The 14,250-nt window shown below is 32.0% G+C and overlaps 1 protein-coding gene across 7 annotated transcripts in view; it reads right to left on the reverse strand.

Moving 5' to 3' along the window:
* The window catches only part of LOC127736193 (high affinity cAMP-specific and IBMX-insensitive 3',5'-cyclic phosphodiesterase 8B-like), a 146,616-nt gene that overhangs the window by 52,446 nt on the left and 79,920 nt on the right, over nucleotides 1–14,250 (reverse strand). For all 7 annotated transcript variants that reach the window (XM_052246776.1, XM_052246780.1, XM_052246777.1 and 4 more), the window contains one exon: nucleotides 1,728–1,918. In XM_052246776.1, coding sequence (XP_052102736.1) covers nucleotides 1,728–1,918 — 191 coding nt within the window. The remainder of the gene's footprint in view (nucleotides 1–1,727; nucleotides 1,919–14,250) is intronic.

Genomic DNA, 14,250 nt, shown 5'->3' on the forward strand with positions numbered 1-14,250 from the left:
CCTTAGAAATTATGCAAATAGATTTGTTCTCATTAAAGAGCATTTACTTATTCCCAGGAAAATTGACTAATCTGAATCAAGAATTCTTTCCTTTAACCAGAGGGAAATGAGAAGTTTTACAAAAGACCTTCTATACATTATTGCTACTAATTTGATAAGGACTGGCCAATTAGTTTCATTGAAGGATATGAAAAACTGATTTGATATGACAGAGTTTAATAGAAACACTATCAATGCTAAGTTTAGTTCTAGGAGAGTACAAGATGAAAATGTCAAAACTTACTAGACAATGACAGAAAACAAGAAATGCCAAGTGATAGTAATGCCTCAAAATTGTCTTTTTGACCAGCTTAATAAAACATTCTCCTTTATATATCCAGAATTTTATTTCAAAGGAAAACCTCAAGAATTAGATAATCTGCATGCACAGAAAAAATTCAAAACAAAAAATTTGATCAAAATAAAACTCCATATTGCGAACAATTCTAGTGCATTGTAAGCATGTACTTTAAAGTTTGAAATGTATTAAACAAAAAAACAAATGACTATATATAGTTGTAGAGACAGACACAGCATCAACTAAGATCCTGAAGCCTAACTCTCACTGTGTCAACAACCCAGGCTACCATCATCCTCTTAAGTCAAATGTCAATGACCAGATTACACTACTTCTTTATAAAACATACACTATCAGCAAGAAATAAAACATGTAATTTACAATAAGAAAGAATTCATTTTGACAGAACATGCTTGAAATGAAGAATGATTAAATGAGGGTTTTCATCATCAATCAGGTCTATACTTTTCTTCCATTTTAGTGCAGAATTGACAGAAAGATTGATATATCTATATGGGTTCTTGTTTGCACATCACAGGGCCCCCAACAAATAATTCAGAGACTATTAATTTGACAGTGTAAAGTAATATGTGTTATTCCTCTGAGATTTATTAGGATAATTGTAAGGAGATGTAGTTAAATCAACAAATCCAGTTTTATTTCCTTGTTGCGATCCATGGTTGTAGTTTCTAACCATGGTGTTTGCAGTATGTGTCATTTAATGATATGTGTTATCTGCAACTAAAGGAGAAGGTCCGGTAAGGGCTAAGTTTGGCCTAAACTTTGAAGTGCATCTGATAGAAGATTTTTGACATTTTTAAACACTTAAGTGTCTACTTAAGTCAATTCAATTAGTTTATGTAAAAGATTGGAACTGGTTTGGTCATTAAAGACGCTCAAATTCAAGCTTAAATATGAAGAATCTCTTAAATATGCCACAAAACATCACTTTTCAGATGTTTTTTGTCTGAAATGGAAGTGGCCGCATTTGTGTTCAGTCTCAACCTTTATATATGTTATGTATAATCATCAACTGCAACATAGTTTTGAATACTAAAGATGAACACAAGTGCGGCCACTTCCATTTCAGACAAAAAACATTTAAAAATTAGCACAAATGCTAAAATTGTGAAGATTACAGTAATTTTGCACGAATTAATGATGCTAGTTCCTGATGCATGTGCATTGTATTGTCAAAAACAGCCCATATTTATGTAACAAAATTATTCTACTTTCCAATTAATAGCTAAATTATGCATGTACTGAATAAAATAAACTAGTCTATAAATAGTAACATGACAGTCACATGACATATAAACTAGTCTATAGATAGTCACATGACAAATAAACTAGTCTATAGATAGTAACAAGATAAGATCAGGTCCTTTACCTGCAAAGGGCTTCAGCATCAAAGTGTTTGCTATTTCTGTGATCAATGATTACAACATCTGGATGTTTGTCCAGGTAATTCTCCATGGCTGTCTCTGGATTGTGGGCAATATAACATTTATATCCAATCTTGTCTGCTGCCCACCAGAACCCATCACTTTGGGCATCTTCCTTGGCAAACACTAGCAAGATCTAAAATATACAAAATATTTATTTTCTTAATTCATCGTTATAAAAAAAAACCTAAAAGTAAAGGTAGAGAAGTCATAATGCTTCTTATAATGTCAGAAACCTGGTATTTTTTCTTACATAACTACAATTATTACTCGCTTGTCCCTGTAACTTATCTTATTACATAACTACCGGTACAATTATTACTTGCTTGTCCCTTTAACTTATATCAGATGATACTGGATCAATCTAGATGCTCATGTCAGTTACAAATTAACACATTTAAAAAAAAAATAAGTGCACTGCAAGAATCTACTTTGAAATTAAATGAGACAGTTCATACCTATAAAATCATATTCATGCATCCTTTATGTAAAAGATTGGAACTGGTTTGGTCATTAAAGACACATTTAAAGTGCCAACAAATTCAAAATTTGCATTTATTGTATAAGTATTGTATCATATTAAAAATACATAACTGCTTTTGTCTCATCCAATTAGTTAAAAAAACCTTGGTTGTTCATATTACTGACAAATTGTGAATAAATTTAACAGCAACTATCAAAGATCAGTAATGAACTACAAAAGACAACAATAATTTATAACTTAAAACAACCAATGACAACTCTGTATTCCACTAACCTACAAAAATACCTGATCAGGCTTTTTTCATGTTTTTGTCAGCAAGATTGAGTGGAGACACTCAATTGTCATGTAGAAACTAAAAAGAATTAATTTTTTATTCTATTCCTAGCCATTTAGTCAAATTTGGTGGGTTTTTTTTGTTTTTTTTTTTGTACTGAATACATATATGTTAGTTCCGATTGACATTGTCTCTTTTTAGTTACAAATTACAAGGACAAAAACTCAAAATAAGGACAATTACTGAAAAGCAGCAGAAATGTGTAATAAAAATATTCAAATCAATGATTCAAATTCCTTATAACTATACAACACATTTTTCACTTGGTCATTGAAAAAAGTATTAACAAAAATTCTGAACTCTAAGTTAAATTAAAAAACCTGGGAAGTCAATCAAAAGTGACAAAATTAAACATCAACCAATTATTAGGAAAAAAATTAACCTATCTGCACAAATCTTAGTCACTATGATTATTTTCTTTAAGGCTAAAGTTATTGAGTCATGTTAGAAGAAGTGTCAGTCGCATACATCCACTGAAAGGAAACATTATAGCATTAAGAGTTTCAAATATTGTTAAAGTACCTGACTGGTATAAACACTGTTCTTCAACAGTCCTGTCAAACACATCCTCATTGCATTCATGAATTATCATTATGTTTACCAAGACATGACAAATACAGTATCAACAAAAACATTGACATATGGTATTCAGAACTTCTGAACATAGTAATACAGAACCCAACAATTTTCATTCACAAATTAAACTGTATACACTTAAAACCGCAAAATTTACATTTTTATAGCGGAAATCACTTATCACCGAGCATCATTTGTAAATGTGTCCCTAAAACAATTAATAATAAACATCAAAATAAATAATATGTTGTGTCAAGTTGCCCCCAAGTTAACTTGTAGTGACGAACAAATTCTACAAAAATCAAACAGTCTTTCAAATCTAGATAAAGTACAAAAATTATTTCCGATAAATCATGTACTTTACTATGTTTTGTCTATATACAGATGTTTTATCATTTAGTGGAGTGCTCATACTGTACTAGTTTTTCATTATTTCTTTTAGGTACCATTTGTTAAACCATTGCTCCAGATAAAAAAGAGGGGATGGAACTAAAAAAACTCGTTTAACCATACCCTATGATCAGAGTCTATCCCAAGTCTGAAAGCTTGTCAATGCTAGCTTTTGTTCCACTAATGTTAGTTGTTTTATTTTGTCATAATCAGAATTTTGGTGTTGATGGCAGACCTTTGATAGTCTCTGTTGAGAGCTTTCTATTGATTAACAGTCTCTGTTGAGAGCTTTCTATTGATTAACCATAGTCTCTGTTGAGAGCTTTCTATTGATTAACCATAGTCTCTGTTGAGAGCTTTCTATTGATTAACCAAAGTCTCTGTTGAGAGCTTTCTATTGATTAACAGTCTCTGTTGAGAGCTTTCTATTGATTAACAGTCTCTGTTGAGAGCTTTCTATTGATTAACCATAGTCTCTGTTGAGAGCTTTCTATTGATTAACCATAGTCTCTGTTGAGAGCTTTCTATTGATTAACCAAAGTCTCTGTTGAGAGCTTTCTATTGATTAACAGTCTCTGTTGAGAGCATTCTATTGATTAACAGTCTCTGTTGAGAGCTTTCTATTGATTAACCATAGTCTCTGTTGAGAGCTTTCTATTGATTAACAGTCTCTGTCGAGAGCTTTCTATTGATTAACAGTCTCTGTCGAGAGCTTTCTATTGATTAACAGTCTCTGTCGAGAGCTTTCTATTGATTAACAGTCTCTGTCGAGAGCTTTCTATTGATTAACCATAGTCTCTGTTGAGAGCTTTCTATTGATTAACCATAGTCTCTGTTGGGAGCTTTCTATTGATTAACAGTCTCTGTTGAGAGCTTTCTATTGATTAACCATAGTCTCTGTTGAGAGCTTTCTATTGATTAACAGTCTCTGTCGAGAGCTTTCTATTGATTAACAGTCTCTGTCGAGAGCTTTCTATTGATTAACAGTCTCTGTCGAGAGCTTTCTATTGATTAACCATAGTCTCTGTTGAGAGCTTTCTATTGATTAACCATAGTCTCTGTTGGGAGCTTTCTATTGATTAACAGTCTCTGTTGAGAGCTTTCTATTGATTAACCATAGTCTCTGTTGAGAGCTTTCTATTGATTAACAGTCTCTGTCGAGAGCTTTCTATTGATTAACAGTCTCTGTTGAGAGCTTTCTATTGATTAACCATAGTCTCTGTTGAGAGCTTTCTATTGATTAACAGTCTCTGTCGAGAGCTTTCTATTGATTAACAGTCTCTGTTGAGAGCTTTCTATTGATTAACCATAGTCTCTGTTGAGAGCTTTCTATTGATTAACAGTCTCTGTCGAGAGCTTTCTATTGATTAACAGTCTCTGTCGAGAGCTTTCTATTGATGAACAGTCTCTGTCGAGAGCTTTCTATTGATTAACAGCCTCTGTCGAGAGCTTTCTATTGATTAACAGTCTCTGTTGAGAGCTTTCTATTGATTAACCATAGTCTCTGTTGAGAGCTTTCTATTGATTAACAGTCTCTGTTGAGAGCTTTCTATTGATTAACAGTCTCTGTCGAGAGCTTTCTATTGATTAACAGTCTCTGTCGAGAGCTTTCTATTGATTAACAGTCTCTGTCAAGAGCTGTCTATTGATTAACAGTCTCTGTTGAGAGCTTTCTATTGATTAACAGTCTCTGTCGAGAGCTTTCTATTGATTAACAGTCTCTGTCGAGAGCTTTCTATTGATTAACAGTCTCTGTTGAGAGCTTTCTATTGATTAACAGTCTCTGTTGAGTGCTTTCTATTAACAGTCTCTGTTGAGAGCTTTCTATTGATTAACCATAGTCTCTGTTGAGAGCTTTCTATTGATTAACCATATGTTGTCCTCTATATGTCATTTTTTAATTGTGGTTATGTTGTCTCATTTCAATTTCATTAGATATAGCTTATCAACATATTTCATAGGAGTAACATGACAGGTGTTGCATGTGGAGCAGGATTTGCTTACCCTTCCAGAGCACCTGAGATCACCCCGGTTTTTGATGGGGTTCGTGTAACTCAGTCTTTAGTTTTCTATGTTGTATTTTGTATAATGTTGTTTGTCTTTTGATTGTTTTTTATCGTTTTTTGACATGGCATTGTCAGTTCGTTTTTCAACTTACGAGTCTGATTATCCTTTGATATCTTTCACCTCTGTTTAAACTTTAAACATATATCCAACATCTTCAAATGATGTGCACATTAAAAGCTGGTTTATAATTGTTAACATCATTCTGAATAGAACAATATTCAAGTTCATAAGAAGTGAGATTAACAAGACAAGGGAAGAAAGAAAGGAAATAATAACCCTTTGTATGCCCCTCATTACCTGCCTAAAGATTGATAATCAAAGCAGAACATCTATACTACTAAAATAAAGAGGTTCAATTTGTTAGCCAGCATGACGTAGACGTAGACAAAGAATTCAACTTTTGAATAACTAATATAGGACAATGGTGTTGTTTAAAAATTACACTATTCCAGGCCCTTTTGTTTTCCACATAATTAATATTTTCAATAATTAACAAGTTCCCGGTCTAATATGATACCGTTTGTAACCTGTTACCTTCTGTAAATCTCTCCTCTATCAGGAGAACCTGGAATTTTTCCACCTCAATACCACTATTAATGTTGGTTAATTAGTTCAAGATTTAAATTTAGTTTATAGTAAGTTTATTGTAGTAAGTAAACAAGGACGGGTTCAAACAGAAAGATTTTGAAAACAGAGAAAACTGTGCACCTTACAATCAGCATGACTTTATCAGATGACAATATGAATACTAAAAATTCAGGCTAAAAATAAGGCATAGGTACTTAAAATCAGTCACGGACCCGCGATGTTGCGGGTGTGTTCTAAGTTCCATTGAAAAATAAGGAGATGTGGTATGATTGCCAAAGAAACAGAAAAATAAGGAGATGTGGTATGATTGCCAAAGAAACAGAAAAATAAGGAGATGTGGTATGATTGCCAAAGAAACAGAAAAATAAGGAGATGTGGTATGATTGCCAAAGAAACAGAAAAATAAGGAGATGTGGTATGATTGCCAAAGAAACAGAAAAATAAGGAGATGTGGTATGATTGCCAAAGAAACAATTATAAGGACAAGAATGTTAACAACTACAGATCCCTCTGTGACAGCCTTCAACAATGAGCAAAACCCATATTGAATAGAATGTCATAAAGGGATATTAAAATGTGAAACAATTCAAACGAGAAAACTTTGAACCACTGTCATAGCATTAAACCAAAATAAGTTATGAAGACAACAAATTACATCCACTTGACTGTAGGCACATATTAAAGTTGCAAATTATAAACAAACTATTAACAATAATGGCTTGCAGATTTCAACTAAACACACTAAGAAGTGTGATACATGACAACATATATTACTGAACCATGTTTTTACACTACTTGAAATCATAGGTCATTCATCTACTCTAATGACCTTAAAAACTGAATTTATATTATCACTTAATAATCTGGTTTGACTTTATGACCAGACATGCATTATTTACAAAGAAAGTTCATTCAATATATATCACAATATAAAAATAAGGAGATGAGGTATGATTGCCAATGAGACAACTATCCATCAAAGTTCAAATAAAGTGGATGTAAGCAATTATAGGTAACTGTAGTATGGCCTTCAACAATGAAAAAAAAACCATACCGTATTGTCAGCTATAAAAGCCCAGACATGAAAAATATGAAACAATTCAATTGAGAAAACTAATGGTCTAATTTATAACAAAAAAATTAACAAAAAACAAATATCATATCACAAGTTCATTCAATGTGTTTAGTGCAACACATATCACAAGTTCATTCCATGTGTTTAGTCAACACTTACAGTATCACAAGTTCATTCAATGTGTTTAGTCAACACACATTACAAGTTCATTCAATGTAAAAGAGAAAAGAATAAGTCATCTGTATTCATAAGTTGGACAGCTTGGTCAATGAGATAAAGAAGCAAGTCGTATTTGCTGATGTTGAAGTCTCATGTATGATATTGTGTAACCTATTTTGGTTTAGATCTCTTAAGCTGCAAATGAAAAACAATATTTGGTGTCAGTGTCTCATTTTATTCATGTCCTTACAGTTGTTTACAAGTATTTGTAGCCTAAAATAGTGACTGATATATATTAATGTTCATTTTTTATACTTTATACAAAGAAAACAAAAGCAAAAATCTTCAACAAAAAAAATATGCATAAGATAAACATGTTCAGTTGTATAGGAATCAATCTAGAAATATAAAGATAGCCACAAAGGCTTGGACATTTTGACCAAAATTAGTAATGGCTTTCTCAATGGAAAGAATCATATTTCAAATCCAGTTCATCGTACTTCTCCAGAAAATGGAACCACGGCGAACAGGATATCCATCCTAGTTTCTGTTCCAAGGCCAAACAAACATCCTATATTATATAGTCTGATACAATACTAGGTCAAGCAATTCTTCCCATTCATAAACATTTTACAAAGTCACACAAAAGTCTAGTAATTAATGTTGTCATAATACATTACTATTTGTGATGATGGATAACCTAGGTCTAGGATCTTGTACAAGAACAAGATAATTTCATTTTCGACGAGACAATGAGTGTTTACATGAGACAGTTAAAACTTTTCCTTATTATTACAGAATAATTATTATATTATATGTTGACTAATGATGAAATCAATCCAAATATGAAATAATGTCATTAATAGAAATTGATCCTTTTCCATTAAAATGCCAAACAACATTATGAATGTTTATATCATAGGGTTACTGTCCCGAGAAAACTTTTATATTGCGCAAGCTTGCAATGTAATATACCAATCTAAGAAAGATAATATTGACCAATAGTCATGCAATAATAAGCCTTTTATTATACAGCATAGCTGATTCACACATGTTTTTGTCACTGATGACGTCAATAATTTGAAGCTATTTTTGCACTAGTGCAATGGATACTGCATGGTAACTTTTCATAACGCTCTGTGGAAATATTATTGTTTAACAATTAAAAAGTTACTCAATGGTACGAGTAATTCATTTTTCTTCCGTAAAAAAGGATCGAGAGAGAAATAAAATAAACAATTATTTTGTGGAACAAAAGATAATATTTCACTATTTCCTGAATATCAACATCTTACTATGGGAGAATATATACTCATAAAAGTAAAAGTAGCTATGATAAATTCTAAGAAAAACATATTTCACATAATGATAATGATAATCATATAATCTTCATCATTATTATACCTTACATATATTTCAAACAATTCTATTGGGTAAAACGTTATCACGTGACATGGAATAATTCAGTTAATTTTCATTCAATTGTAAGGAAGAACGAATAACCCTAAAAATTTACACCAGCGTTGAATAACCCTATTATTCACCGGCGAATAACCTTTTTAGTTTGTTGATTTGTACTCATGAAAATGACGTCACAGACGTAAATAAACAAAATGGCAACGTTCAAGTTACAGAAAGCCCATTGATAGAAGAGGAAATAAGGCTTTTGACGTGCATCTTGTGCCGATGATATCTCTAATAACGGTCCTTTTCAGGGCCATCAATATTTTACAAAAAGAATCTACCTTTGTTGTACATACGAGAATTCTAAGACACAAATTACATGTATTTTTGAACGTCAACTTGTGTTTGTTACTGACTCAAGTAAGGGTAAGTGCTTTTACAATGATTCAAAATGCCCTTCCACTGTTAGTTCGGTATAATAAAACAATTGTGGCCCCTTAGAAGCGATGAATATCCAAAATTGTCAACCCTTAAAAGTTATTTCACTTCGGGCTGCACCCTCAGTGAAATAACCTTCTCGTGTTGACAATTTTGGATATTCACCTTTTCAACGGGCCATAATTGTATAATGAGACATAGTAAGTTTAATATAAAAGGTCCCAATATGTATGAATAACAGGATTTCATCTACAAAAGGGAGATAATAATTGGTAGATCCTTGACAAGGGGGAGATAATTAAGAATATTGACAAAAAAATTATTCCTGCTAATGGATGATGCTTTATTATATTTATAAAATTGTATAAGAAAAGTATACATTGCATAAAATTGTGTCACATATGTAGGAAATTAGAATAAAACAGTAACATAAAATTGTATTTCAGATTGCTTATGTGTGATTAATTACCATGACAAATCTATAAACTATTCTACATACAACAAACAAGAGACATTTAGGTAGACAGCCAAGGTAATCATTTAGCACCACACTGCTAATCATAAAATTGGTGCAAATAGGTATGCAAAAACAGATAATGATGAAAACTTGCAAGCAAATTCATCTGTTTTGTTTAGTTTTCGTTTTGTTTTGTTTTGGCTTTTTTCTTGTTCAATATGCACAATATTGGAGAACATTTAATGCATTCATCAAATCAAAACTTTTTACCTAGACAAACTGATGGTTTTTCCATTGAAAATACATGACAAACAGGATGGTGCCAGAGAAGGACCTTCTTACCCTTTATCTTTTCCACTGCCTACAAGATATCATTGACCTGTCATTAGTTGGTTCCCTTTAAACTGACCTAATTACAAACCGTCACAATTTTGGATGTTGCTGGAAACAGTATGCCTAAGTCTCTCCTCGACAATGTATAATGTTTTCTGGCAAATACAGAGGAGACAAGTAGACACTGTAGTGTTTTTAAGCAAGTGGACACTATATTATTTTAGGCAAGAGATTCTGTAGATAATGTTTTAGGCAAGAGATTCTATAGATAATGTTTTAGGCAAGAGATTCTATAGATAATGTTTTAGGCAAGAGATTCTATAGATAATGTTTTAGGCAAGAGATTCTATAGATAATGTTTTAGACAAGAGATTCTATAGATAATGTTTTAGGCAAGATATTCTATAGATACTGTTTTAGGCAAGAGATTGTATAGATACTGTTTTAGGCAAGAGATTCTATAGATAGTGTTTTAGGCAAGAGATTCTGTAGATAATGTTTTAGGCAAGAGATTCTATAGATAATGTTTTAGGCAAGAGATTCTATAGATAGTGTTTTAGGCAAGAGATTATATAGATAATGTTTTAGGCAAGAGATTCTATAGATAATGTTATAGGCAAGAGATTCTATAGATAATGTTTTAGGCAAGAGATTCTATAGATAATGTTTTAGACAAGAGATTCTATAGATAATGTTTTAGGCAAGCTGATACTGTATAAAAGCTGGCAAGTTCTGTATGTTATGACATACATAAAGGATAATGAATTCACACTTTTTGTTCATATAAGCATAAAGAAAACTATATACAGGACACCATGTAAACAAATTTTTCTTGTATTTGTACCCAAGCATTGTGTACATAATGCATTTAGACATAATCTTCGACAACAAGTTTTTGAACAGTAATCAGAATATATTATTGTACAACAGTCAATAAAGAAAATTTTCCAAAACATAAATTTCTGAATCTGTTGCATAAATTTGTAAATTGATGTCACAGATGTTTTTATGTGCAAATACTACTGAACTAGATCTACAGACTACAGGTAAAGAAAGGTTCAGCCAATAGCTGTTTAACTGTAGACAGGTATATACATGTAAACCTTGAATCTAACATCAGGAAATATATTTTCTCTGATTTCACAAAGTCAGCTGATTTTGTTTGTTTACCTTTTGTATATATTCAATGTGATAAAGTTGATACTTTTAACCTCACCATCTAAACATGTGTAAAAAGAATGCTCTTTTCTCAGTTTATGAGTTATGCCCTATAAACTGTTCTTTGAATGTAGGAATAAAAGACATGGGAATACGTCAGTAAGTCAGCAACCCAAAAATACCAAGAAACTAAGAACACACATTATATGTCTATCATCCTTACAACAAAAGATGTAAATGACTATAGGGCAGCGTACTGCCTTCAATGATGAGCAAAACCCATAGCATATAACAAGCTTTAAAAGGCTCTTAATTTAAAACGGATGGCCTGAATTAATAAGCAATATTAGTTAATGTTATTTTATGTGGTTTAAATGTACAAAATTTAGATAAATTAGTGTAAGTCCCAGTTTGGGTATAATATCTTGACACTTCTTGGCAAAGTTCAGAGGTGCTTAATAACTGTCAACTTATTCATTAAATGCAAATCCTAATAAAAATAGGAACTAAAGTCATTCCTTGTACCTAATATACATAATATAAAAACAACAATATACATGGATTTTCAGAATAGAACACTACATTATATACTTAGTCTGATCTAAAGAAATATATAATATTTAAAATCATTTACATTTCTACCAAAACTTTTCTTGAAGAAATTTTTTTTGTTAAATGCACTAATACTGAATGATACATTAGAAAAACAACAAGAACCACTTAACATGAAGGACAGCATAACAGACCACATTAACCATACTGGCATACATCTGACTTCCCAAAAACAAAGAGAAACAACAACAAACAAACATTGTCCTGATAGCCTGACTTGTACAGGCACAAAATCAAACCTTCAAATTATGAAGAAAAGGACAAAGTACGCTCAGATCTGTACTTAGTGTCTTTTTGTTGTGGGGATGTAAAAGTACCCTGCCACATCCACTCTGTGTTTTTGTTAGATGTATTTCTGCTTTGTATCGATCAGATGAGTTAAGCCCTTTTCAACTGATTTTTATAGTTTATTCTTATGTTGTACTGTTACACCACTGTCCCGGGTTAGGGGGAGGGTTGGCGCACCTTCAAACTAGTTTAACCCAGCCACATTCTGTATGTGCCTGTCCCAAGTCAAGAGCCTGTAATTTAGTGGTTGTCGTTTGTTGCTGTATATCATTTTTGATTTTCGTTCATTATTTTGTACATTAATCAGGCCATTTGTTTTCTCGTTTGAATTGTTTTACATTTGGCATTTCCGGGCCATTTATAGCTGTCTATGCGCCGTATGCGGGATGGCTTTTACTCATCGTATGGTGACCTATAGTTGCTAATTTCTGTGTCATTTGGTCTCTTGTGGAATGTTGTCTCATTGGCAATCACATACCACATCTTCTTATTTTTATAAACTTGAAACTGCTGCATTTTTATGCACCTGTCCTAAGTCAGGAGCCTGTTGTTCAGTGGTTGTCATTTATTAGTGTGTTTCATAAGTGTTTCTCGTTTTAAATATAAGATTAGACCGTTGGTTTTCCTGTTTGAATTGTTTTACACTCGTCATTTTGGGGCCCTTTATAGCTTGCTGTTTTTAGGTGTGAGCCAAGGCTCCATGTTGAAGGCCATACTTTGACCTATAATTGTTTATTTTTTACAAATTGTGACTTGGATGGAGAGTTGTCTCATTGGCACTCATACCACATCTTCTTATTGATATTGGTTTATTTCATAAGTTATAAACACAAACCACTAACTATTTTAGAATCACGTAAAAAATTAATAAAGAAATATTTCAGAATACCTAAAATAATTAATAGCACTTCTAAAACTTAGAGAATTGCCTCAAGATCATCTTTAAGATCGTCAAAATTATAAGTCAAAGTTGCCAATCCTGTCAATGGTTTCTCCGATATAAAAAATCTATTTGGAAAAGTTCTCCAACTGAATACAAATGTTTCCAGCTGATTTTACAATTCATTGATCTTGCATAAAAAATCGTCCTCATCTAGCGGAAATTAGTTCCAAGTGAAAAATTCCTGCCTTGAATACTTATTCAGTGATATATCCAGTGGATTTTGGAATTATTTGTATTGTCAGAATTATTGACTGCTTCTCAGCATTTTCTCCCTGAAGAATATTTCCACAAAAGACTTAATTATACCACAGTTAACTTTTTCACGTTAATAATTAGATCTGACAATAAATTTTGATTAAATACAACAAATTAACAATAAATGGACAACTTTTTTCTCGCATTTAAAAAGGATTAAGAATCGTTCTTATATTCTTTCATACGAACTGTGGCATTTCTCTAATAAAAGCAGAACAAATAAGCACCTTCGATCTTCAATGCAAAATGTCAACATTAATCAACTATTGTTCTATTAATTCACATATTAAATGCATTCTAATGTAATATTGAACAATAACAGAAGATTTTTCATCTGATTACATTTTCATGTTAAAATCCAGATTATAATGCAAGAGATTCTAGATAAATGGTAATGAATGTAAAATACCAATTCTTACACAAATCATGAATATTCATAACTAAATATTTTCATTTGTTTCTTTACATGAGAACAATATAAAAATTCATCACATAAAATGCTTTCTTTTCTTCAATTATGAACAGATTGATTGATTGATTGTTAGTGTTTAACATCACTTTCAGCACTATTGGCTGTATTGTTGCAGCCAGTTTTGACTGATGAAGGAAGCTGGCATGCATTGAGAAAACCAACAACCTTTAGCAGGAAAACTGGCAATCCTTATCAATTCAGATTGGAATCAAACGCACCTGCCACATGCAGGGTTCAAACTCACAACCTCAGTATTGACAGGCTAGTGATACAGTAGATGAACTACTTAGACCTCTTGACCCGAGGCAACCTAAAATACATTGGAAATGACAGTATAAAATAAAGAGATAATGTGGTAAGAGAGACAAGTATCATCCTTACAACAAAAAACTAGGATTTAAAAGATGATGATGATGGATGGCTGCTTAACGTTCA

This window comes from Mytilus californianus, unplaced genomic scaffold (genome assembly GCF_021869535.1).
Source record: "Mytilus californianus isolate M0D057914Y unplaced genomic scaffold, xbMytCali1.0.p SCAF_3, whole genome shotgun sequence".
Classification (NCBI taxonomy): domain Eukaryota; kingdom Metazoa; phylum Mollusca; class Bivalvia; order Mytilida; family Mytilidae; genus Mytilus; species Mytilus californianus.